This window comes from Leishmania panamensis (genome assembly GCF_000755165.1).
Source record: "Leishmania panamensis strain MHOM/PA/94/PSC-1 chromosome 35 sequence".
NCBI lineage: Eukaryota > Euglenozoa > Kinetoplastea > Trypanosomatida > Trypanosomatidae > Leishmania > Leishmania panamensis.
In genome coordinates this window covers 2,241,692-2,267,863 of record NC_025882.1, presented here as the reverse complement: position 1 = coordinate 2,267,863, position 26,172 = coordinate 2,241,692, and the positions used below count along the sequence as shown (strand labels likewise).

The 26,172-nt window shown below is 57.2% G+C and overlaps 6 protein-coding genes across 6 annotated transcripts; all 6 read left to right on the top strand.

Annotated features, from left to right (window-relative positions):
• Window positions 1-3,061: 3,061 nt before the first annotated feature.
• On the top strand, window positions 3,062-5,323 carry LPMP_356220 (eukaryotic translation initiation factor 4 gamma, putative; the record flags this gene model as incomplete). The annotated part of the gene is made up of 1 exon (XM_010705249.1): window positions 3,062-5,323. The coding sequence occupies one exon, from the start codon at window positions 3,062-3,064 to the stop codon at window positions 5,321-5,323; it is 2,262 nt and encodes a 753-aa protein (XP_010703551.1).
• Window positions 5,324-6,807: 1,484 nt separating this feature from the next.
• On the top strand, window positions 6,808-7,803 carry LPMP_356210 (hypothetical protein; the record flags this gene model as incomplete). Its single annotated transcript, XM_010705248.1, has 1 exon — window positions 6,808-7,803. The coding sequence occupies one exon, from the start codon at window positions 6,808-6,810 to the stop codon at window positions 7,801-7,803; it is 996 nt and encodes a 331-aa protein (XP_010703550.1).
• A 1,214-nt stretch (window positions 7,804-9,017) lies between these two features.
• LPMP_356200 (hypothetical protein) lies at window positions 9,018-11,960 on the top strand (the record flags this gene model as incomplete). The annotated part of the gene is made up of 1 exon (XM_010705247.1): window positions 9,018-11,960. One exon carries the CDS (start codon window positions 9,018-9,020, stop codon window positions 11,958-11,960), a length of 2,943 nt encoding a protein of 980 aa, XP_010703549.1.
• A 1,179-nt stretch (window positions 11,961-13,139) lies between these two features.
• On the top strand, window positions 13,140-20,072 carry LPMP_356190 (hypothetical protein; the record flags this gene model as incomplete). The annotated part of the gene is made up of 1 exon (XM_010705246.1): window positions 13,140-20,072. One exon carries the CDS (start codon window positions 13,140-13,142, stop codon window positions 20,070-20,072), a length of 6,933 nt encoding a protein of 2,310 aa, XP_010703548.1.
• A 718-nt stretch (window positions 20,073-20,790) lies between these two features.
• LPMP_356180 (hypothetical protein) lies at window positions 20,791-21,987 on the top strand (the record flags this gene model as incomplete). Its single annotated transcript, XM_010705245.1, has 1 exon — window positions 20,791-21,987. One exon carries the CDS (start codon window positions 20,791-20,793, stop codon window positions 21,985-21,987), a length of 1,197 nt encoding a protein of 398 aa, XP_010703547.1.
• A 1,072-nt stretch (window positions 21,988-23,059) lies between these two features.
• On the top strand, window positions 23,060-24,946 carry LPMP_356170 (hypothetical protein; the record flags this gene model as incomplete). Its single annotated transcript, XM_010705244.1, has 1 exon — window positions 23,060-24,946. The coding sequence occupies one exon, from the start codon at window positions 23,060-23,062 to the stop codon at window positions 24,944-24,946; it is 1,887 nt and encodes a 628-aa protein (XP_010703546.1).
• Window positions 24,947-26,172: the final 1,226 nt, after the last annotated feature.

Below are 26,172 nucleotides of genomic sequence, written 5' to 3'. Positions count from 1 at the left end.
CTTGATGTACACGCAGAGAGGTGCGTGGATGCGCTGCGCGAGTGTTTAGCGTGTGTCGCACCCCCGTGCCTCTTCCCCCTCTCTCTTTGCGTCTTCTCCTTTTTTTCTAAGTTGCCTTGCGCAGAGTCGTTGTTAGACGTCTTGGAGGCACACTTCCTACATACTTTTCTCGTGTTTCTTTTGCATGTTTGCTTCGTGAGAAATGCCTCTGGGTGACTTACATCCTCCCATGATTGTTACGAGCGCCTCTATGCAGGAGGTGCGCTCTGTTCTCCCCTTGGCCCCCCCCCTTTCTCCAGGTGCGCTTGTGCCCGCTTTAGTGTGTGCTGATTAATGTGTTGAGTTGCCAGTTGAGTGCGTGTGAACGTGCGTCTTTGCTGCATGATGCGACGCCTTTATCTCCGTTCTCACAAGGGCGCGAACACAAGAGTAAGACAAAACAGAGAGGAAGAAGCAAATCTAGCCTGCCACGCGTCTTGCGCACACGAAGGACGCGACGTGGGAAGCTGCAAGAGCCATCAAGAGGAGATGTAGCACAGGCAAAGATTGCTTCCGTTGAATCTTCAGAGGCGCAATGAAAGGGAGGGGCGACGCCTCTGACGCGCACTGTGCGGATCGGTACAGCGCTCGCCTTCCCTTCCGTTTGGCGAGCCGACTCGCCTTACGCGTTCTACGAGGACTCTTCATTTTTGAGTGCCGCCGAGGAGAGGATTGCCACGTGACGCGAAACGACAACACGGGAACCCGAAAGCGTACCTGCCAGGATTACGATTTTCTCGCCTCTTTCGCCTGCTCTTCTTCGCTTTTTTTTTTGTGTATGTGTGTGTGTGTTTTCCGGTTTCCTGCCCAGACGCCGCCACCCAACCCTCGTCTCGCTCGTTAGTGACGGGCTACGTTACACTTTTCGTGTCACTCGCGAGATGAGAAGCCTTCCCCGCATTCAGGCAACAGAAACATCAAGACAGAAGTAAGGATAGCTGCCGAGTACGTCGTGTACTGTGTTGGATCTCTCTGTGCAGGATGTAGTGGGATCCCTTTTCAGTACAGCACGATGAATCCCGTGCCGCAACCGACCAGGCCGCGCCGGAAGCGATCGCCGCGACGTACCGACGTACCTCCTGTTAGTGTTCTCGATTTGCCTTCTCCAGAGGAACTTTTGCTTGGAGCGACTTCCAAATACACGATGCGTGCACAAGTAATCGAGGAGCAGCGTTTGTGGCTGGCCACTTTTTCGAATGGCGCTGCAGCAGTGAAGCCACATACTCGCCTTTTCGTTGGACATCCCTTCGGACCACCTACTTTTTCCATAACCCGCACACACCAGGAGGTGCTGCTCAGAGTCGAGTCCGTCATTGCCCTTGCCCACCGTCTGACTCACCTCACGTCGCATCCATCGCTCACCAATGTTGAAGCACGCATGGTTAATCGCGCTGCCGCTGAGGCGATCAGTACGCTGCACCGTATAATTTGTCAGCCACCTCTGTCACCATAACAGGCGCACGCGCGTGCGCTCGACTTCTATGGCTTGAGTGCCGGTATGCCTACCAGTGCGAGAAGGGTGCCAATCGCGTAACGAAGTACTCGGAAGAACAGAGAGTGGCGTGGATTGGGTAGCCGAGGGAGGGCGGTAGTAGCTGAAATAGCCATCGTCTCTTTTTCGAACCTCCTGTGTCTTAGTATTCATATACTCTTTAGGTCATCGTCATCGCTGGCCATTCAGCCGCTATATCAGAGGCAATTGCGCAGTTTCTACAGGACTAGGTGCCTGTCTGTGTATATCTTCACCATTCTCCTATTTTTTTTTGTTGTTGTTTGTCCCCCCTCTCATCCCATCGCAGCTGTTATTCGTGCTGCTGTCGCTGCCCTCGCTTACCCCTCTAGCGATCTTCCGCTCTATGATCGTTGGAGACAGCTGCCACAAAGGATGTCTCTTTGTTTGCGGACCGACCCCTGTCCCACCTTACTCTGCTTTGCACCGCTCGTGTTTGGTTTGTACCTCGGTGAGAGAGTTGTAGCTCAGAAAACGAACTAGAAATAACGGCAGCTTTTTACCAGAACTCGGGAAAGAAAAAGCACCGAATCACATAGCAATGCCTCACCAAGGGATATGTAAAATTGTCCTAGGTGCAGTTCACCAGTTCTCGCCCTCAACGGGACGCTGGAGAAAACAGGCAGAAGCAATTCACTGCCAGGCGCTTCCCCTTCTGCAGGGCTACACGCCACTCTTGCTTGTCTCCTCGATCGCTGTGACACATGGTCTCTGGCGCCGCCGCTCTTCGCAACACTCCATTTTCACCCCCTCTTGCCTTCTCCTTTTCTTCGGAACTACCTCATAAAATTGACTATGAATCTATCGCTTTTTGTTGTTTGGCATTTTCTGCTTATTCTATTTCTGCCTATCCGTCTTGTTGCCGTGGAATGTGTGCGGACGAAGTCTTTTGTATTTCGTATTGTTATTTTACTGCTTCCCCCTCCCCCCATTTGTAAATTTTGTGGGTGTTGAGTTCCCTCTGCCCTTTTAATTTTTCGTAAGTAGAAGTTTGACTGGTTTTTGTAAAGCATCAATAATCAAAAGCGAAAGGCACACTTGATTGTGAGCCCCCCGCAGTTCGAGCGACGCGACAGGATACGTTGATGTTTTGGTCTCATTGTGCGCCGTGACACTTCCTTTTTTTTGTTGTTCTACTCTTCCTGCGTTGCTCCTCTGATTGTTCCCCTGCGTCTTCTCAACTTCCCGGGAAGGGGCTTTCGTGTTTGAGGGATTATTGTGGACTCCTGCTGCGGCTGCTGGCGGTGGTGATTTACGACTTGCCGTCTTCTGTGACGGTGTTGAAGCAAGAGAACTACATATTCCATATCTTTTTTTTTTTCATCCCAGGCAAGCAAGAAAGTGCCAGCACAGTGCCTTGAGCTGGCGAATCGGTTCTTAACAACAACAACAAAAGTGTCAATCGATCTACACGGAAGTAACTCCCAACGACTGGGTGAGCGCATCACCCGAGGCTCGTTGTCATCTATCTCGATAAGACTAAAAAAAGAAAAGCATAGTCCCGCAGCAATTATGTTGTTCAACCTTCGGGGCATCGTTCCTCAAAAGGAGGAGAAGGTGAAGAACCAAATGACGCTTGCTGACATTCTCGCTTTTCGCGACACGTGGACTGCCATTCCTGAGCCGAACTTCTCGCTGGAGCGCGTGCTGTTGACGGCACGCCTCGAAACGAAGCGCAAGGCGGAGATTCCGAAGCTGGTCATGTCCGAAAATGGCTTTCGCGTCCGCGACAAGAAGGAAATGAATGCGGCGGAGCTGGAGCTGCGCCGTGTGCAGGGCACGCTGAACAAGCTCACCGACAAGAATTTTGACGCCGTGGTAGAGGAGGCGTTGTCGCCGGATCTAGTGTTGAACCCATTGGTGCTGAAGGGTGCGGTGAATATCATCTTCAACAAGGCCATGGCGGAGCCCGTCTTTTCCGGTATCTATGCCCAGCTGTGCCAGCGTATCAAAGTGTACGAGCAGGACCTTGTCACTGAGGCCACCGAAAACCCTACGTCTGAGCTTGGCCAGCTCATGGCATCGATGTCGACAGGGGACGAAGAGCAGAGAAATCTAAATGGCCGCGTGGGCAATGCACTGGTGAAACGCTGCCAAGAGTTCCACGACAGCTTTGTCAACCAGCCGCCAACGCACAACGCTGAGGCCGAGGAACAGCTGCGCAAGCGTAACATGGCGAACATCAAGTTCGTTGGTGAGCTGTACATGCGTACCCTCATCTCGCACCGGGTGATTCTGGCCGTGTGTTCGACAGCGCTTGTGCTAGGCTTCATCTCGAGTCCCAAGCTCGTCACCACGGAAGCCGACCTTGAGATGATTGTGTGTCTGATGAACGTCATCGGTAAGCGATTCGACGAAAACGTCAACATGGGGCTGAACCACGTGTCCAAGGAAGCCGCCGCCATCGCGCACCCGCACGACACCATCTGGCGCGCGCTGAACTCGTCGATGAACGACCCTCGCATCTCGCGCCGTATCCGGTTCCTCATTCAGAACCTTCTGGAGTGGCGCAATAATGGATGGAAGCCGAAAGAGAGCCTGGCTCAGGGCTCCTCGGGCGGCAACGTGGACGATAGCAACAATACGAGCAACAACGAGCGCTCCAACCACCGCCCTAGCAACAACCCTGGCGGTGTTAGCGGACCGAGTGAACAGATGCACCGCAATCCGTCGACGAACAACTTCGGTGGCGGGGGGTTGTGGCAACAGCAGATGCATCAGCAACACGCCGGTGGCCGTGGCTACAGCGTGGGTGGTGCGAACGCTGCTGGCAGCCGTGGCATGACACGACCCCCAAGCATGGGGGACAGAGGCGACGAGAAGATGAGCCGCGGCGGTGGTCCGGGCACCCTACGCCAGGACTGCGTCGCCAGCTATAACGATTTCAGCCAATTTTCGACCAACAACGATTACATGATGCCTCCACCGCCGTTTGCGGCACCACCGCCACCCTTCCCAGAAGAGAATATGGTGCCGCCGCCCGCTTCGGCATTCGGTTCGCAGATGAGCGATGAGGACCGCAAGCTGATGGCGTTGGCGTCGCCGCCAAAGTGCGTTGACGATGACCTCAGCTCGCGTATATTGGGCTACGTCCGCGATGCGCACGTGGATGGGGACTGGACCGCCGCCGGCAAGGCGATAGTGGAGACAGTGCCGCAGGACGCCGCGCACATGTGCCGCATGTGCGCTGTGTACATCATTGTGAAGAAGGTGACGGAGACATCTTCGGAGGAGGACCGTAGGCTTTTCATGGACTCGCTCAACAGTGGCATATTCGACATCAACGAACTGACACGCGGATACTCGTGGTGTCTGACAAATGCTGTGGCGTACAATGTCAAGGAGGACTTTCCCAAGGTGTACAGCCGCTTCGTAGCATGCGTGATGGCCACCAAGTGGATGGACTTCCTGTCGATGGTGAGTAACGTCATGGCACGCACAGCCAACTACCTTGACGCACTGTACGTACCGCTGGGAGGCGCGCAAATGGAGTGGGAGGAGGACTTCCTGGAGGTGTGGACGTCTCTGCTCAGCAAGTGGAAAGTGGACCACCCGGGCGACAAGGTCAGCAGCCTCGACATCCTCAACTGCATCGCATTGATCAAGCAGCGTCCCTTCATGAAGGACATCGCTTCTGACTTTATGATGGAGCTGAGCCAGCAGGGCTACCTCGATGTTGTTGGGGCCCAGGCGTGGATTCGTGAAAACCGCACGAACGAGAAGTACAAGATGTTTCTGGACGAGCTAGAGCAGATGTATCCCGACACGGCGTAGCTGCCCCAGGAGGCTGTGCTATCGTTTCTTCGTATTGAATTACGGTGCGGTGAATTTTTCTGTACAGCACGGTCTTCTTCTCGTATTCTTGGTCGTGGTGTGGGCCTATGAGGGAGTGTGCTCGTCGATGATGCTCACGGACATCACCATTCAGGCCTCACTACTTGGACTTTTTCCCTCCCTCAGTTGCCAGCTCGACCTGATATAGGGCTGTTTTTCTGCCATTGCTTGTGTCTCCGTGAGCTTCCTTGTCTTAGCTTTCCTTTTCATTTCGCTCTCCCTCTCTTGGCTAAGAGGGTGACTTCGTGCATTGTATCGTGTCACGTCCACAGATACGCACACCCTCAGATGGCTACAGTACGCCTCTGCGAGACACGCTCTCCGTCGTTCACATCTCCTCCTTCCCTTCCTCCCTCCCTCCCTCCCCCCGTTTTAGCATCCCTGGAAGTGCGCGAGAAAAAGGGCGACATACGTGGCGGCGTTGACACTGTTGTCTCCGCTGGCGGTGCTGCACCGACAGGACTAGATGGCAGTGTTTAAGTGTGAAACACGAACCTTTCCTCGAGAAGGTGTGTCCCTGAGTTTTCCCGACAGTGTGACGGCCGTGCCTCTCCCCAACCCTAATGCTGAATGGCTCAACTGTGTCTCTCGGTGTATGCATGCCTCTGTCCTTCGCTCGCTCGCTGAGGCGGCCATTTTCTCTCTTCCCGTTCGTGTTGGGCTGCTATCCCTGTCACTACTGACCCTTCTCGTCTTTCACGTTCCACATGACAGAAAGGCCAAAGCGTGACAGCAGCACAAGTCTGCCATTGCCGTCGTTGCGGGATTCGTTTGTGAAGCTTCAGGCTTGTACGTGTGCTCCTCCAGCGTAAGTCTTCGTAAATTCCGTAACATAACGATGAAATCCAGTGGGAACGAAAGAAAGAGCGAAACACACAAAAGGGCGGCAGCCGGATCCCGAGCGCAGAAGGATACGGGCGTTTTTTTTGCAGGCAGGCGTCGCGGCCAGCGAATGCAATGTGTGTGTGTGTGTGTGAAGGCAGGGAGGGGGGAGAGTGCGGGTGCACCATGTAGTGTGTCGATATATCCTCTCAAGGTTTTATCGTTCTGACTTCCTAAGCTCGTACGTCGGGAGCTGTTCCAAGTATGACGTCGAAGAGGGACACCTCTTGGCAGTGCAGGCGGCAGACTCTGAAACTCCACTTGCATTGTACGCGTGTGTGTCCACGCGGACCCATTTTCTCCAGCATGACTCACGATTTGAATGGCTTGCTCACGCTTATCTGCCTTGCTCCTCCGCATTTTTGTTTTCGCGCCTCGCTCACTTCTTCGTCGCCTCGCACGACGCCCGATGCCGCGTACTCTCTTCTCTCTACGCTTTCAGAGCAGAACGCTCTGCAGCGCCCACTGCTTGCAGCGCTGCTGCCTCTGACTCTATCTAGGCCTACGCAGAGACAGATTCACGCCACCCAAACTGCGGGCCCATGCTGCATCGTACGGCAGTGGTGCTCAAATCGCAGCACAAGAATGTGCTGCGCAAGGGACGTCCGCACATGCAAAAGTATAAGGAACTGAACCGCTGGCAGCGCGAGGCGCAGGGAATCACGAAATGGGACCAGGGTCATTCTCACCGGCCTCAACCCTACGTTGAGCGCTTTAATCCAGAAGGTGTCGGCCTCACTCGCGGCACGTCGGCGTACGCGTGGAAGTGGTGGCATACACAGTACCCATGGTTGCCCAATGTAGCGCCTGACGACTACGTACCGCCAAGCCCTCGCGGCATTCGCCCAGCTGCCTGGGATGATGAATTCGCCGAAGTGGTATTGAGCATGAGCAACGAGGAGATTCAAAGCTACCTGCTGGATAAGCTGACCGAGGTCATCTTTGCAGAGACGCAGCGCGACGGCTACGAGCTGCGTCGGCTAGACTTTGAGGGCACGCCGCTCACAGACCGGCCGGAGCGGCGTATCGTGGAGAACTTTGTTTTTGAGGAAGAGACACTGCGCGAGCGCGTGCTGGACCAGGTAGTCGAAGGCGTTTTTCGCCTCGTCCCCACCTCCGACGACCGCCTGGCGCTGAAAAGTGTGGCCAACATTGTGGACTTCGTTCTGACCCACGTCACGGTGGCCCGCAAACCGGAGAAGCACGAGATTCCCGAGGCAGCGCGATCTGTGATGCGGTCACACCCGCTGCAGCCACAGCTGGGCTTTGTGCATGCCCTGCCGACCGACAATCGTGACGCCGTTGTGCGGGAGTGGGAGCGGATGCACCACCTTGATTGGCAGTTTGGCAAAGCGGTGTATGAGCCGCGTAGCGTCGAGAACGAGCGTGGCAACTTCACGTGGTTGCGCGAGGTCCGCCACCATGAGGCGCGGACGGCATTTGAGGAGGATGTAGCCTCAGGCAAGGCTCGCCGGCGCCATATGGACAAGATTAATGCCGCCGCTCAGGCACCAAGCAGCAATGCCGCTTCACAGTAGAGGACTCTCAAGCGTTGTTCAGGATCCGGGAAGAGGAGTGTGTGTAAAGCGTCAGCGAACAGTGTAGGGGCTGGCGAGACTACTGCTCTGTGCATTGGAGCTCTTCTGTTTTGTGTGACGTCTTTCTGTCCTGTATAGGACTACTTATGCCCATTGACGTGGTGCTGAGCTTGCGCGGTCGAGTCTCCTCGTTGCGTGGGGAGAGTGCACTGGTGTTGTTTTATGCTCTCTCTCTATGTGGGCGTATCTTTCCCCATGATGGAATATGTTCGGTGAGGCCCCGACGGGCTCTTCTTTGCGAAGACGTGTGCCATGTATACGTCTGTTTTTCTTTTCCTTTGTGTGTGTGTGTATCAGCGGAAAGTGCCGCAACCACGCTGTATGTGGTGTACGCGGGCGAGACAGGCGGTGTTCACACTTCTCAAGTAGCAGAAAAGAAATGCCGAAACACTGTGTTGCGCCTCACTGACGACAAAGCCCACGGAGCGAAGAGATGGCGAGCAAAGCGCACCAATGCAGCTCAAGACAGCTTCTTGGTCGCCAAAGCCTGCATCATCAGCGTGCCTTGTTCGTCTTTACTGCGGTTGTCATTTTGTGGCGTCGGTAGCCTCTCGTCCGACTCGTTCACCAAGCACAAGGTAGCCTCCTTACTTCCTTGTCGTTTTCTAGAGCTGATCTGCACGTGTACAGGTGGGCGCACATACACCATCCGTTGAGATGCTGCGCGTTACAGGTGCTTCTCTTGCTATTCCCAGCTTTCTCTCTCTTCACATACGTTCTCTCCTCATCGCTGGTCTCTTATTGGGCCCTCTGCGCGCGCGCTCTTCTTAGTGATCATGAGTTGTACAGGGCTACACATGCGTCCCTCCTCCTCCTTCGCCCACTCGCACGTTTTCCCTGTTGTTGCTGCTCTCGTTGTTGTTGCTTTTTGATGCGAGTAGTACTCGCGAGGGGTGGACTTAAGTTGTCTCTCTCATTATAGCGTCGGTGAGGGTGTTGTGAAGCCGTTTGTGCAGTTACACGTCCACCTATGTGTCTGTGGCGCGTGACTTGGCTGGAGTTTTTGTCTCTCTTTTTTTTTCTGTATCATTTCAGTCACACTCAGTTCTTCAATCGCACCTTCACAGCACGCTCGCCTCAGCAGATTCTTGCGCTGTGTCCACCCCCACCCGTGTTCACTATTTTCCATTTGAGTCGCTCCTGGCGAGGGAACCATGAGCCACAACTTCACTGTGGTAACTCCGCTGGAGGAAAGCGAGCAGCCAAGCAGGGATTTTGCCGTATCTCCTGAGGGATCCTCTAGAGCTGCCTTATCGAACGGAGTAGGAGACCCATCTCCCTCCCCCCTCTTAGGCCCGAATGACGCGACCCCAAATGGCCCGTCGTCCGACAACGCCGCTAACGCCGGGGCAGATGCAGAGTTGCTAAAGCAGCACCTTCAACTTATTCAGCTATGCTTCGCCGAGCATGAGTTCGGCATCATCGTGGACGAAGACGACTACGCCGGCGGTAGCACCAGCTCGTCGTCCAGCAGTGATGCCTCCTCACTCTCCTCTTCTTTTGACTCAGTGAACGGCTACAACAGCGCGCTGCAACGGCGCCGCCCACACGGACTTCCCGCCTATGATCCGCTGACGTTTGTGAAAGGGAAGGTGCAGCATGGCGTTCCGCTCACCTCCTTGTCTCAAGACCTGCTCACTTATGCGGCGTACCTGGAGGAGAAGATTGCGCAGTGCGTGAAAACCGACGTACACACAGCGTTTGTGAACGTGTCAGGCCACCTCGTGGGGATGCGCGACGAGCTTTCCTACATGGCGAGCCCCCTCACCGCAGCAATGGAGAAGTTGTCTACTGTCGTCGGTCAGCTCTCGATGATGTCGCAGAAGGTGAAGGGCAAGGTGGAGGCGTCGTGCGTTGCTGAGATGGAGCGTGCTTTCGACGCCATGTACCTGCGGTGCATGGCTGTGTACGAGACCATAGCCTACCAACTAGACGACCTCGCCGGGTTGCTGCACATAACGGCAGATTCCGCAGCGTGGACAGCGCGCAGCGCCGCCACTGGCACTGGCACAAGTGGCCGTAGTGCGTCAATATTCCCACTCGCGATGGCATCGCGGGAGGGCAGTGACACAAGCGGCACAGCCGCAGGAAAAGTGACTTTCTCGATCGCATCCGATGCCCGTCTGCCTGATGCCGCATTGGATGTTCTCGAGGACGCGGTGCTGCTCTTCCAGGAGCTGAAGGAATTCCATCAGCGCCTCACATCGTTGCCGTCACGCCAGCAGGAGAGGGTGGAGGTGGTGTCGTATGTCGCTGCTGCCGAGCAATCCGTGATGGGCGTCTTGGAAGTCGTCTTGTCTCACACCAGTCCGTTTGCCGTCAGCCCCACTTCAAAGAACGACGCCGCTTCTTCCATGTCGTCTCCGTCTGCGACGGGAGGCAATGAGTCGGCCACTTCTGCGTCCCTGACGGTGGGCTCGCCTGTTGCTCGGCAGCTCTTCGGCCGTGTCATTGAGCTCTATGCTCAGATGGGTGAAGTGAAGCAGTTCTCCGCAGTTTTCCGCAACGTCGTGCTGCGTCCGCAGTTGGAGACGGTAGTTTCATGGAAAGCGGCCACACAGGCTCGGCAGAGCGCCGAGGGTACGGTGGCGCTTCTGAAGCGGGTGAAAGCCGTATTGCAGACCACTTTCTTGCCGTTATTACCGTTGCTACGCGAGCACTACGGCCCCACCTTGCATCCAACGGCGACGATCGTGTGGCCTCTCTTGAGTGAAACGCTGGTCAAGAAGTTGCCGTCGCTTTATGAAGTCGGCATTCCGAATCACTTTCAAGCTAAGTATATGGCGGCCTACGAGCTGCTAGCGATCGTTGAGAGCTCCTGTGCCGACCTGGAGGAGCTGGCAGTCTTGCGTGAGTCATCGGATGTCATCCTGTGGAATCACAAGTGGAACCTTAACGTCTACGCAGCGTTGCGTGTGAGTGAGGTGGACAAGGCGCTGCAGTCCGTCTCCTCCTCGCTTGACCGTCTTCCGGCGGCGGCAAACAGTCACTACCACTTCCGCCTGTTCTACATCGCTCAGCAGCAGCTGCTGCACCTCTTTTCGTCCTCCGTGTTTTTGCTGTTGTGCACGCCGTTGTTTCTGCGACAGACTGTTGTGTGCTGCTACCGGGTGCTGATGCGGGTGCAGGAGGCAGTGCTGAAGTCGACGCCGACTCACAGCGACCCGACGGCGGAGGAAAAGAGACTGACAGATGCACCAGAGTCTGAAAGCAGCAGCCCCCCCGCCGAGGGGACCCACGAAACGTTGCTGTTAGTGATCGCCGACGCCCACACGCTGCGCACCTTTCTTACGGGACAGCTGCTAGACGTCATCCTCGGACGGTTAGCAGCGGGTTCAGGGTGTGCGCTGACTGAAATGACCTCCATGACTGCCACGACCTCTAGCGCGCCTTCGTCCGAGCGTACCACAAAGGACTTGGTCACGGACGTCCTGCAGTTCGCCAGCGCATCCGTGTGCAGCCAGTTCGTGCAGCGGATGAGTGAGGCACTCGTGCGTCAGATCACCGACGCCGTGGTAGTACCACTGCAAAATCTCAAGTCTGTCCGCTCCATGTACTCACACACGCGCAAGACGATGCCGTCTGCTCCCTCCTGGTACGTCGCTCCTGCGCTACATCCACTGCAGAAGTTTGCAGAGGAGGCGCTGCGAAGAGGGTTTAATGAAACGGCGCTTCAGGACAGTGTGGCGGAGATGCTGCGGGCAGTCATCGCGCACTTTGTGGCGCTGGCCAGAGAAACGCTGCTAACGGCCAAGAAGACAGAGGAAAGCTGGGAGAAGCTGCGCCGCCGCAAGGAGGGGTCTTTGATGTCACAGGTGGCAGAGGCTACTCCTGGCAGCAGCGAGGAAGCCAGTGCGGGCGCCGTATCGGCTGTTGGCGGACAACGCGTCACGATGGAGACTGCAACGGACCGTGACAAAATGACGATTCAGCTATGGATGGATGCCCGCGCCATGCTGGAGGGTGTGCAGACCCCTCCGCTCAGCTTACCGTCTGTGACTGCCGCGGAGTTTTTCGAACCGGCGTTTGACTTGCTGCGCCGCGCTGAGTGGATTCAAGGTGGCGACATCCCTGAACCACCGGACGTCGATGCGTAGCCCACCAAAGCCGCCAGTGATTGGGTGGCAAACCACTGTCGGAAGTGGGTGGGGCGTGGGGTGGCAAGTTGCGGATGTGGCCAACAAATGGAGTCTGCGCCCCTCTTTCTTCTTGCGCAGATGGGCCTTTCCCATCGTCTGTCCTCTCTTTCTCTTCCCTTAAGGACTCGCCCCCGTTCTACTCCTCAAGGAGGCACCTGAAAGCACAGTAGCGCTTTTGTGGGTGTCGGGCTATGCCTGTGTCATCCCGGGTACCCGTGGGAGTGCGAAGCAGAAATGAGTCAATCAAATCCTTCGGACCAATCGACAAGCATACACTTAAATGTCAGGGGCACTGGTCAAACGTCTGTTGCAGCAGCTTTCCCTCGCCCACTCAGTCATGGGGAGTAGTGTAAAAACTCTACACTCTCGTGAGTCTGCCGTGAGAAAGGCGGTGTGGGAGAGCTCGGTAGTGGTTGTGGTACTCCCCCCCCCTCCCCCCACCTTGTGGGCGATCCCTCCATCAAGTGGAGGGGTGCTCTTTTTGTGGCTCAATCGACCCCCTCCCTCTTTCTATTGGAGCGTTCCTCGGGATGGGCGCGTAAGGGACTGGGACGGGAAAAATGAAAGAGGGTGGCGTGGTTGCCTCGCCAGAAGCCCCTTTCTCGCACCAACATGGCTTCATTCGTGGTGTGGGGACATTTGTTCCTTAATGTGACTACTTCCATCCTCTCTGACCTCTACTTTATCTCCTCTCTTTTCCCCTCACGGCACCACTCGCCGCTTCACTTTTCTCTCTCCTTCCTTAACTTTTTCTTTGCCCGTGTCGTGGGGTACATGCGCAGCTCGGCATCCCCTACCTGAACGACAAAAAAAAATTTCACGAGACTTGTTCAAAGAGGCGTACTCATCGTCTTCTGTCCGGGTGTCCACACACACACACACACGCGCGCACACGCAAGAAAGAAAGAGAGAGAGAGCGAGACGCAGGACGAGGGCATCAGTGACTTCGCAGTGTATGCGTTCTCACACACGGTTCCGCACAAAGAGGACCACAACGGGGCACGGATATCTGCAGGCTGCCAACCGTTCACCCACCTCATCTCCACCTATTTCTGCGTACCTGCTCTCGTGTCCATGGTCATTCTGTGTACGCCACTTGCCCTGCCGTTCGTTTGTTGCTCTCTCGCGTGACGCATCATGAAGAGAACTTCACCAGCCGTGGTGGCCCCCGAGCCCGTCTCTCCCATCTCCGTTGAGGATGTATGGGGACGACTCTGGCGTGCACTCCCCTCCGTGCAACTTCAGCAAGCGGAAAATGCAATGAATAGCCAGTGCACTGATAGGCATGAAGACACGGCGGCTTTACCCTTGCTGTCGGTCGTCCTGCCACGCGAAGAGATGGCACACCTGGTGTCCTGCGTCTATCTCGCCCTGCACGCCAATGCCATCGACAGCGACACTGAGGCCGCTGTGGAAGAGGTGCTGCGGTCGCCATCTCTCAACAAAGTCAGCGACAAGGACTTGGATGGTGCAGCTGCGCGGACGGCGCTTCGAGAGACCTACACCAACGAAGACTTCATCGCTTTTCTCGAGAGCGTGCCTACGCGCTGGATGCCTGATATGATTGCTGCGCAGAAAGACACGGAGGAGGGGCGATTATGGGCGGAGTTCAACGTGGAGCTTGTGGACTGCGTGGTGAATGATGAGGCGCCGTACAACCTGTTGGAGCCGACCGATGTGCTCACCATTCAGCGCACGGCAGCGGCGGTTCATCTAGAGGCCCCCGTGACGGATTACATTGAGGTAGTACCACCTCGATTGTACCCCGTCGTGTACGATAGCCTCTTTGAACGACTCCAGCTCAACAATGACCGGTGCGACACCAGCCTCAGTCTGGCACAATTTCGCTTATTCTTTGAGTGGTTCCATGGCCTGCACTTCAGCAACACAAATGCGGAGAGGGCAAATGCGGCCGCCGAGGACGTGTACAACCGCTACTGTGACCAGCGCGGTCAATTCACCACGACACAGTTTCAGCTGGCGTGCGAGGAGATGTGTGCAGTGTACGTGCAGCACTGCGACGCGGCAGCCTATTTGCAACAACTCGTACACCGCACTGAACAGGTCATGTGTAGGGCAACCAAGGACCGTTCTGTAAACACGGCACCGCAAGAGGAACGGATGAATGCCGAGTTTTTCCTCCATGCGGAGGAGGTGACGCTGCCGAGCTGGCGCCGTGACCTGACGAGCCCTGTGACGCTGTACCTGCCAGACGAGCTACGTGCCGTGCAGCAGGAGGTCGATCGCTATCATCGCCATCGGAGTCCGCGGATCCTGCTTGTCGGGCCTGCGGGCATCGGCAAGAGCGAGGTGGGCAGACAACTGTCCGAGGAGCTGCACTGCGTTCACTTGAATGTGCTTGAGCTGGCCGTGGCTGCGCTGGGCGAAAGAGAGCAAGGAACGCTAGCTGCGGAGCTGACAGTGTGCCTCGCACAGCGCGCTCCGGTTCCGATGACGTTGCAGGTGCGGCTGTTGCAGGAGGCCATGACAAGCGCGCGCGCTGAATACCGTGGCTACGTATTCAGTGACACCCTCTCGTGCACGGCAGACACCACCGACGCGTGCAACGAGCACTTTGTGCGGCCGCTGCAACTCTCCGAGATGGCGCGGCCGGACCACGTTGTGGAGATGTGCACCTCCATGCCGGATGTGTACCAGGAATATGCGAGCGCTCGGAGTGGGGCTGCGGCGGCGGCGTCACAGCGGGCATGGGACGCCTTTATCAAGGATGAGGCAAAGAGGGCACAGGACCTAGAGAAAGCGGAGATACGAGCTGACTGCGAGAAAATTCTAGCACACCTAGTGGAGCTCGAGGGGGTGACGGGGAAGACAGCACCGCCAGTGGCAGAGCTGGAGCTGGCCCGGCAAAAGGCGATGGAAGCGCAAGACATTCTGCACACCCTGGAGGAGGAGGAGGAGGCTGCGGAGGACGCAAAGAAACTCTTGCTCCCTCGATCTGTGACAGAGAGGCTGGAGGAGGTGCGCCTACGACTTTCAGCACTTATCCGCGATGGCCGCATCGAGGCGGGTGTGGAGCCTCTTTCTTCAGCCGCAAATGACGCCGAGCGTGCTATCCTTCTTCCTTCTCTGGAGGGGCAGGACTGGACCTCCAGTTGGCGGAAGCACGTCGATTATGCCAAGAGCAGGAACTGTCATGTACTTGTAGATCCTATTGCGTCTGCCAGCACCGAGCAGGTGACGTCGTTTATTGCACATGTGTTTCACCTACACCCGTGCGACGAACCGGCATTACTCGGTGCTGCAAAGATGACCGAGGACCAGGACAGCGGCGAAGAGGGCGCATATGGGCAGCCCACCTCGGTCGCCACGGACGAGGAGCGCAGTCGTGACGTCGAGGCGGCGGCGCAGGAGGCAGGGCTCTCACTCTCACCTGTGTGGAAGCGATATTGCCCGGTCACGGCTTTGGAGGACCAAGTGCTGATAGAGGGCGCGGCTTGCTATGCCTGCACCTACCGCGGTCATTACTACTGTTTCGCCTCCGCCAGCAAGCGGTCCGCTTTCATGGACTTCCCCGTCAAATACCTGCGTCAGCGCTGCTCTCCCGACAGCAAGCCGGTACTTGTCTTGGCGGACGACACGCTAGTTCACTCTACGAGCAGTGTGGTAGAGATCATGCAGCAGGTTGTGAACGAGACGGCGGCACGGCTCAATCTGACGCCGTACACCGTCTCAGAGTACGTGAAGCTGCTTGAACCGCGTGAAACGCTTCTGCAGAGGCGCCACACATCGTTCGTGAATCGCCAGAAGGCCGAGGAGAAGGCCCGAAAGGCGCGAGCGGAACGCAAGGAGTTGGCCATCAAGGCCCAGGCAAAGAAGAACAAGGGCAAGATGGAGCCCAGCAAGCCAAAGCTCAAGAGGAAAGTGAGCAGGGCTGGGCGTGTCTCCTTCCTGCAGCAAGCGCTGCAGCAACAACAGGGTAGCGCTGCGACCACCGGCGAGGCACGCCGAGGCGTACCTCGCGCGATGGACATGGAAGGTCCGCTGAGCATGGCCGATGAGAAAGCAATGCAAATTCGCGCAACCAAGAAAGCGGCGGCGCGCACCGCCCCACTGCTGCTCTCGGCAGTGACGTCGGCGGATCTGCAGGCAGGTTTTCTTCGTGGCTTGTGGGAGGGCAGCTTACTCCCAGAGACGGTGCTGGTTCTGCGTCCGGCTGGCGCGCCGGCCGCCGCGATAGCGACGGAGCGTGACGAGGATGACGAGGAAACGGAGAAGAGTGATGCAGACACGAGTGACGCGTTGGTTCTTTCGCAAGTGCTGAAGCTGTTAGAAAAGGACCCCGCGTTCGAGCAGCGCTCTGTGACGGGAGGCAGGGGCAGCGCGAGCCTGCAACAACCACTGACATTTAACATTTTCTTCGTTGCCTTGCCCGAGGCACCTGGCGTGCCCGAGGTCATTGCAGAGGTAATGCAGCTGCTAGACCCGCTCGCTATTCAAACCAGCGAGGCTGTTGTGGATGAGGCGCTAGGCGCGGAAGCCGAGGACGCCGCCGAAGAGGAGGCCGATGAGGAAGCTGAGGATGCGGCGTTTCTGAACCCAGGTGAGGGCGAGGTCTCGCAAGTGCCGCGGCCACCGCGCCACCCCCTTACGCAGCCGGTGCGTCGCTTCCTGCACCAGTTTGGGTCGCGTCTCAATTATTGCCCCGTTACACTGCACGAGCGTGGTATCCTCGTGCAGGGGCGGCAGGAGTTCTGCCTGGCCTTCGTAGATGGCCTCTACGTGTTCGCTACTCAGGAAGCACGTGACGCGTTTGCGCGTTGCCCGCTGCGCTATGTGGGCGAACTACCACCGGAGACGTTTCCCCCTCGTGTGTGGCTAGCGGGGTCGACGCACTCCGGCAAGAAGACACTCGCGGCTGAACTACAGGAGGACTACGGTGTACCTTTTTTTGTATACGACCGCCAATTCTTCGCGGAGTGTGTCGAGGCGGTTCTCACGCCAGGAGGTCGTACGGTGCGTGGAGTGTACATCCCTCAGGATGGCCAAGATAGGAACCCGTATGTGAATCGCGCCCGCATGCTGCTAGAAGAGATCCGCAACAGGGCGAAGGAGGAAAAAACAAAGCTGAAGGCCAAGGCGGAGGCGGAACGACTGCTGCAGGAACGCGAGCAACGCAACGAGGAGCGTGCCGCGCGCAGCAACGTAGACTCGGACGTGGAGGACAGCGAAGATGAGGATAACTGGGACGAGGCCAAAGAAGCTGCGCTGCAGGAGAGCCTCGAGTTTGAGCCAGAGGATCCAGAGGACAAGGAGGTGCGCCTGAGGGAGACGTACCTGCGCATCGCTAGCTGTGTGACACGCTTCAGCCCCTTTGACACGCTCGGCTACGTGATGATTTGCCCACCATTCTCGGACAGTGAACTCGAGGTCCTCTTTGACGAGGGATGCATTCCGGAAGTGGTGGTTCGGCTCAACATTGCGGCAGAGACCTATGCGCAGCGAAGCGCACTGCATGCGGCACAGCGGCATGAGGCAATGCAGAACGCTGAGGTGCCACACGCCTCCGCTGCGGAAGTGGAAGCGTCCAAGAAAGCCACCCAACTCGCTCGCGACGCTGCTCGGCTGCAGCGACGCCGCGAGAAGGCGCTGCGCAAGTGGCGTCGCCGGCACATTGGGGTAAATGACATCGATTCACCCTCTGAGGCAGAAGACGAGGCGGAGACACAGCGGGAGCAGGGGCACTCTGGCGACGCGAGCGGCGGCGATAACGATAGCGACTCTGACGCGATGGTTGCCGCCTCCGACAATAGGGATGGCCAGTCAGCCACGGAGAAGGATTATTTCACACAGGAAGAGGAGCTGAATGAGTTCATGGACGGTATCGAGGAGAGGCTAGTTGAGGTGGTGCGAATCGACGGCAGGGCTGCGAGAAGGACAGTGTACCGTGCCGTGATCGAGGCTCTTGGACGCCATATGCGCCACCGTGCATCGCTCTTCTACGTGCCCGAGGTGATGCGCTTTGAAGATGCGAAGGCGCGCTTGACGGCAGGCGTTTGCGATCTGTCCTCGTTCGGCTACGAGGACCCGGTGCACTTATATAGGTATCGCCACAATGGCTCGCAAATCGAGTGTGCCTGGAAACCCGCCGGCGTGCGCGTCGGTCCGGAGCAGCAGCTGGAGGAGAACGAGCGAGGCTATTACGTCGCTGGAGGTGCAGGTGATAATGAAAGTGGAAACGACCACGAACCAGAGGAGCCGGAGGAGCTGAGCGAAGTACTCTCGGACGAGGTGCAGGAGCTGCGCGACGTGGTGAACAGGTGCAGGCGGCGGCGACAGCGAGAGACAGCGCTGCGAGTGGCGCGCGTGCACCGCCGCCTCTACTTCTTCGAAAACGACGACTCACTTCTCTGTTTTGTGCGCGATCCGTGGCCGTTCATTCGTCAGCCGCCACCGACCCCGAGGCTTCTCCAGCACCCTGTCGTGTCGGTGTACGAGTACGACGACCGCTACACCACGGAGAATGGCGGCGACAAGAAGCGCGTGCTGGCCGACTCCATAGCATTCAATCTGCGCATGAAGTGTATGTCCGTTTCGTCGCTGCTCGCGTGGGGGGCGGTGCATCCGCACTGGCACGCACTAAGGCTTGACTGCATGTTGGCGGCTCAGCAAGGAAGCGTCGACCCTGCCCTGGTACATAAGCTGCTGATCTTGTACTTATCTACAGCGGAGGTGAAGCGCCGCGGTGCGGTGCTGCACAACTTGCCGAGCACCGCCTCTTCCGCGGAGGCTCTCCCGCAGGTTGCGTGCACCGCGCCTATCGTCAAGGTGATGACGACGTTATTTACCTCCTTGAAGGATGGAATGGCTGCCGACCTCTCAGCGCCAAATACCGACGGAGAAGTCGGCTGGTGGGTCGCAGCCGTTTCCGCGTTGGAGCGTCACGCTGCCGTGCGCTTACCACTTCCTCGCCCAAGCGTGCCCCTCGATGCCAGCAACCTCGTCGCGGCCGTACATGGTGTGGAGGAGTACGTTCAGCAGACGCAGGAGGCCCTGCTACGGAAGCAGCGCGCCTTTCCAGTTCGGCTACACAACTCTTACCAAGTCTACAGCTACGTACACCGCCACCTGTCCCAGTTCGGTACTTTCTGCCCGTATGAGTGGCTCGATCACGACGACCTTGTGCGCAGCGTACGCGCACCAATGGTCAGCCCCGTGGCAACCGCTACATGGGCGCCACTCTCTGTGTCCACCTCAAATGAGGTAGACTTGCGTTGGGGCGCGAGTTACCTGAACCAATATTTCTTCTTCAGCTCCGCCGACTACCTCGAGCGTTTCCTTAATAACCCAACGACAGTGACCGACCCATCCAAGACCAAGCCAATGCCGAAGCACTTCCCTGTCATTGCTTCGCCCCCAGTAAACATGGCTTACTTGGCACTAGAGGGCTGCTGCCCTGTACTGCTCTACGACACCCGTGACTTTCGCGGGATGCGCGGTGTCATTCAGCCGGTGGCCAAAAAGGGATCCCTCGACTGCGTTGTCGAGTACGACGGGAATCTGTACGCGCTGCTTGACAGGGAGCACATGACACGGTTTCTACGCCGCCCGTGGCAGTACGTCGATGGTGCTCATCTGCCACAGGTGCTGCGACGTCCTCTTCCCACTGGGACCTCCCCATCTGACATTGTCAATCACGAGGAGTACATCCAGCGGCAGCTGTACGATCCGGTAGCTCTGGCGCTGCTCGCGGTGGCACAGGAGCGCCCCATTTACCCCGGACTCTCCGTCGAGGAGTCTGCACTCAAGTATATTGCGCTTTACCTTAAGGCTCATCGCGATCCGGCCTCCCTCAGCGACTTTGAAGAGAAGACGTACCGCCACTACTTTGAGGTGTACCAGCAACGAGCAACACTGTACCGAAGCTTGCCCTCGTCCTCGTCCGAGGCGAGGACAAAACAGAAGGTTGCGGGGGGTGCGACTGGCGCCGTGAGTCTCTCATCCGCCGCATTAGACCGGGAATACTGCGCCATCTTCGAGGATTCCATCGCTGACGCACGCGACATGAGCTTCTTCAATCGACTACCACCCCCCTCTGAGGCCGCCTTGTAAGGAGGGGTGGTGTGTCACCATCTGTGCTGGTGTCACTCTGCTGATGCCTTTCACACGCGCGCGTGTCCGATCTCGTTGTTGTCGTAGCTGTCCGCGAGGTGGAAGACAAAGGAGGACGTGGCCAGAGTCGAGCATGTATAAGTAGTTTGTCGCACACCAGTCTCTGTGTCGATGTATCTGTCCATGTGTCTTGGTATGTATCTCTCTCTCTCTCTCTCTGTGTCTTTTGTCGGTGACACGTAGGGTTTTGTGTGCGTCAATGCCTCTCTCCCCGTCTCCTGCCGTTCCTGCTGTGCGACGGTGAGGGCTTTCCCACGCCGCCACGTATGTGTGTCGAGCTTTCCTGCACTCGTCCTCATTCGAGTAGCGTCTCGTGGAGGCGGAGCGAGGGTGTCTAGAGGGGACGAACTAGATGTATCATAGCTTCCGCATATGTCTTTGCTCGCTTCTCACTCAGCAAGTAGTGTTCGGCGACAGTACTTCCAACACCTCACCGCTGAGGAAAGGGCAACGCGGGGGCCCCGCAAGAGACCTATAGCATGTACTTATGAATGAAGTATTGGCATCGTTCCAGAGCGTGCTTGTTTGCCTCTATCGGCATGTATGTCCAGCAGAGCACGCGACGTTGCTGTGTGCGCCGTGCAAGCATTGTCTTTGGCGTACATCTGGCTGACTGGAGCATTCTTTGGCGGTGAACGAGAGCCGTGTGAGTGGCGCCATGTGCGCACAAGTCCTGATGGATGGACCGAATGCTCTCTCTCGCTCTCTCTCTCTCTATCCTTGTCTATTGGCTCTTTCACATATGTCTGTCCCTCATCCGCGTTCCACACGCCTTCCTTACTTGGTTCATATGCCTCTGCTTGTCGTGTTCGAGCCCCATACCACACAGAGGACAGCGTTAGACGGCGACGCTCCTTCCGTCTCTCTTTTTTTCTTTTTGTTGCGCGTGGGTGTGTGTTGTCTCCACCGAAAGGCTTTAGTGTCTCACTTGCGCTGGTGCACTGGCTCGGTGTTTAACAGGCACCGTCAAGCCTCCTTTCAGTTTCCTCTCACAGCAGTACGCACGCACGCACACACGCTCCCCCCAAAGAGACACCTGTGGCTCATAATGTCCCTCTCTGTACGCATTCGTACACCGAAGACCAGCACGCCGGTGCAGGTGGAGCTGAACTCTAGCGGAACGTGGGGCGAAGCCGCTACGCTGCTGTCTCAGAAATCGGGCATCGCCCTCGAGCGACTCCGCGTACTCGCCGGCTTCCCCCCGAAGGCGGTGGAGCTGTCCGCCAGCAGCCCCCTTAGTGCACTAATGCTGCGTGTCAATGACATGCTGATTGTTCAAGAGGGAGAGGCCAGGGTATTGCTGGGTAATACAGGACAGCGCTATGTTCCTCCGGCGCCTGAGAAGGCGCACTTCACGCGTCGTCGGTGCCCAGCAGACAACAGTTGCCTCTTCCACGCCTGCGCCTACGTGCTACACGACAAGAGCCGCACCGAGGGGCCGCAGATTCGTCAGGAGTGCGTGAAGGCCGTACTGGACCATCCAGAGATGTTTAACAGGAATACACTGGGCATGGACCCGGTCGCCTACGCGATGTGGCTTTCGGGGAAGGACTCGTGGGGTGGCGCCATTGAGCTCGAGATACTCTCCTTTCTCTACCAGACGGAGATCTTTGCGTTGGACCTGCAGTCCGTCAGCCTGCAGCACTTCGGCACCGGAATGGGCTACACTGTGCGTGCTTTTCTTGTTTATACGGGCAACCACTACGATTGCATTGCCATGAATCCCGTGTACAACTCCCCCTCAGAGCACGAGGATCAGACGCTGTTCAATAGTCGTGATGAGAATGTCTTGGCGCGGGCCAAGCGCTTCGTCGCTGAGGAGGGGCAGAAGGTGAAGGAGGGCAGGTCCGCGTAAAGGGCCTCCACGCGATACACGTCACGCGTAGGCAATACGGATACAGCTGGTGCAGCACGAATGCTGTGCGTTGTCGACAAATCAGACGAGGAAAACACGAGTCTCTCTCTTTCTCTCTTTGTTTGGGATGCCTCCCGCTGACGGGTGTCGTGCGCTGCTCATCCCGCCCTTCTTATGCTCTCTGTCCGTGACTCCCCTCTTTTCATGGCCCCCTTTCCCCTTCTCCAAGTCAGCGCAAGAAGGGTTTCTGCATGTGGGATCACCGCCGCTGCCCCCACCCCCTCTCCCCTCTCTTCGCGCGGGCATGGGAGCTTCTAGGTGCTCGTGGACTACTCGCCTTCCACGTGTGTGGGGTGGTGGTGATGGTGATATATAGTCGCTAACTCCGATTTCCCTCCTCTTTTGCTGTCTGCATTCCTGAGCGCCATCAGGACCAGTATTCTTCTCTCTGCCTCCACGGCCCCGTTACCCGCACGCCATGGGGGGAGATGAGCGGCGAAGGAGAGCCGCTGATGCGCAGTGGAAGCAGCAACTGAAAGATGCTCTCACTTTTTTCTTCTTTCTTTCTTTTCTTGCTTCATACATTCTACTGGAAGTGGCATGACAGCAAGAAGGAAAATTCAAGGGAAGCAAGGCGGTGTGGTTCTCTGTACTGCGGTCACGGCGAATGGGGGTCAGTCCTCCACCCTCCATCCTCCACCCTCCCCCCGGTTCTTTCCCTATCCACGTTGTCGCGGTTTCCAGTGCGCGTGCCTGAATCTGACGCTTAGACCCCCGCTTTCAGATCTCTGTTCTCGTTTGCCCTCGTCTTCAATCTTTCCTACCCCAACTTCTTTGTGTTCTCACGCTGTGTCTGTTTGATGATTTCGCCAACCTCTCTCTCTCTCTCTCTCTGTGGGTCGTGTAGTGCAAAAGACATCTGCAGCCCAACAGGAGGAGGTGGTTCACCCACAGAACGAAACATCTACTTCATCGCACACCCAACAGGGACAACCGCCGAATCCCCCCCTCCCCACCTTACCGCGGGACGAGCACGTTGCTGTATGGCACTGGAAGTTTCGAGCGAGCGAAAATGGAGCAAGAAAGCAGAGCTATAGCTGAAGGCGTTGCCGGCAGCAGCGACCTCGCAACAGCTGAGGTGACGCTAAAGCCGTCGGCGAACTGCTCTCGGTTTGAGCGCCATCTCATGCAAGCGCTGCAGCGCGCTGACGCTCTTTCCCCCACTTCCTCGAACCTAGACTTTTCGATACCAGCCGTGGGCCCGGGCGTTTGCGGAGACGGGCTCTCCCTCGTGACACCCCCGAGCAACCCACCTTCCATCGATCCAGCACTCACTCTGTCGCATTCCTCTGAAAGCGATCAAGTGGCGTCAACGATGCCCTGCGAGTCCGGCGGCAGCCCAAACGACGGCACCGCAGCGGCGGTGCAGCAGCGCGCGCTTCGTGCGAGGGAGAAGGAAGTCGTTCATCTGCGGCGCACCATTCAGGAGCTCAGCAGCCAACTTAACTGCGTGCTCACCACGCTTGATCAGCGCGCCGACACATCGGCTGAGCTAGAGACGCTGAAAAAGACGTGCGAGGAGGAAGCGGTACAACACGAGAAAGGGATGCGGTGCGCCCGCCTGGAAATGCTAGAGAGTCGGGTCAAGTACCGTACCATGGAGGAGCACCTGGCTGCGACCTACGAAGCCGACGTGCACGCCAGAGCGACGGAGCTGCTCGAGCCACACACAAAGGAGGTGCATGACAAGAATTTCGAGCTGCTCAAGGAGAAGATCATGCTAACGCAGGAGGTCTCAATGGTACGCGCAGAATACAAGGACTTGCGCGATACGTACGTGCGCCTGAAGCGTCAGACCGACCTCGACGGCGGTGCCACCCGCGAGATGCTTCAGCGCAGTGTCTCTCAGAAGGATCAAATCGCCTCCCTCCGACAGCTGGTTAAAACCACCGAAGACAACCTCAATGCTGTTGTCGCCGAATATGAAGAGAAACTCCTCACGGATAGCAAGACACAGCAGGCGGTGATTCAATCACTGACGCGGGAGCGGGATGCGGCGCGGCGAGACGCACTGCAACTCCGGCACGAGCTGCAGCAGCTGCGAAGTGCGGCTGGCAACGTGCTAGCGCAGCGCTCTGAGCTCGAGACGTTTTTTTATGCCGCATTGGAAGAGGTGCGTGTGGGTGTCGTCGAAGAGCGTCGCCAGTTGCTGCTGGAGAATACGCCGGCGGCGCGCATCACCAACGCAAGGCAGGTTCCTCCAGCGCACACCATGTCTTCTCTGTTGCGACTAGAGGGACCTGAGCGACTTCTGTTGACCGACGGTGCGAATCCTGCACTGTTGACATCATCGCCTTCGACGAGTTGGACGGTTGAACGCAAGAGCTTTCCAAAACGCATCGCTGCAGTCTCCTTGCGGAACGCGCAGCCGGCAGCGAGGGTCGCCGCTGCCTCGTCGACAAGCTCAGCGCGGCGCTTCGCGTCCCCTCTCTTGCCCACAAGAAGTCAGCACGACGCGGCGGTAAGCACATCAGCCGACCAAGGCGGGTGGCGTCGTACCGCTGTTGATGTCGACAGCGCATTTCGACTTGGAACGAAGACTGCGCAGGAGAGCCATGGCGCTTCCTCCCCGGCTGCACGAGAGGAACACGGTGGACTGGACACAGCCGAGGAGGTCAGCTTCCCACTCCTCAAGAGCTTGCCCAGCGCCCCAGCCTGGCGAGACGCAAAGAGGGTTGACATAAAGGATCTGTGCTGGGTGGACAAGGAGCGCGTTATTCAGCTACTGTTTAAACGTATCCGACAAGAGGGACAGCGGCAGGCAATACTGTCGCAACGCGCGGCTCTCCTAAAAGACTCCTTTGTGGAGAAGGCCGAAACGGTCGCAGCGGTAGAGGGGCTGTCTTGCGATACTAAAGAGATTAGCCGAAGCTCCCTGACGTTTCTGACGCAGCAGTAGAGGCACGAGACGCTGCTGCGTTCAGATGTTGCCCACTTCCCTCTACTTGTTGACAGTCGTGTTCCACCTGCTGTGAAGGATGGCTTCGTACCTCTCACTGCTTCACCTGTCTATTTATTCGCCACATTTTAGCTCTTCGCCCTTATGCGCACTCCGCGACTTTTCTGTCACAGAGGAGTGGGGAGGAGGCGCACCGTTGCTCATTACTGTTTCTGCTGATCTCATGTACAGTACTGGAATCGATTCTGTCAAGGTGTTTCCGTGCGTGTAGATGCCACGCCAGGCGGAGCCAAAACGCTTGGTGCACTTACGCACCGCCAACATGTAAACGATCTGCTTTTTGCCCTACGTCGGCGTGCAAAGTTGTGTGGGTGTATGTGTCCCCGTACCGCCTAAGGACCGCAATGGCTTGACGTCATTGCGGTCCCTCCCCCCCCCCTACGAGCTTGAAAGATATCTTAAAAGAGACACAGCGCTCAGTCGTCGTGCAGCACGCACGCAGTATTGCCAATATGGATGGCGAACCGACCTAATGGTCCACAAGCCTACGCAAGATTACCACGGCGATCTGCCTTTTATTACTGCGTAGCACGAGAAGTCCCCCCCCTTGCTACACTGTGGCCGTCCCTCTCTCTCTCTCGTGAGTCCTGCTTTGTCGTCCGACTCGCCTTCTTTGTGTCTCCACGTCAGCTCTTTTGCTTCCTTCTTTCCTTCCTTTTTTTTTCCTTCACCAAAGGGAACGCGAGGCGTGATGCACGACCGACCCGCCGTCTCCCCGTCGACCTTGATCGAACGTCTCACAGCGAGGGTCAGCTTTGGTAGAGGAAGGGGAAGCTTGCCAGCTATACACACGCTCATACAGACCATTCAAGGCCTCAGTCTTGCTCCGCGTGATCCTGTCGGATGCCCAAGAGGATCGCCTTCGTTGATGACTGCAATACCTACGCGGAATAGAAAGCTCCGCGAAATCGCTGTCGTGTGATGTCGCTGCTGTATTAGCTTGTTTCTTGCGCTCTTCTACCTTCCTTTGTGTGTGTGTGTATCTGCGGGCTCACGACAGATTAGACTACATCGCTAGACGTCATCTTTTCTTTTTTGTTCTCCTTTGCACTCTCGGACCTCTTTTCTGCCTCATTCTCCCCACCTCTTCCGACGACGGCGCTGTCATTGATGACCTCGTACGCTGGGTTTCCTTTCTCTCGCCGACGCTTCAGGGCCCTCCTCCT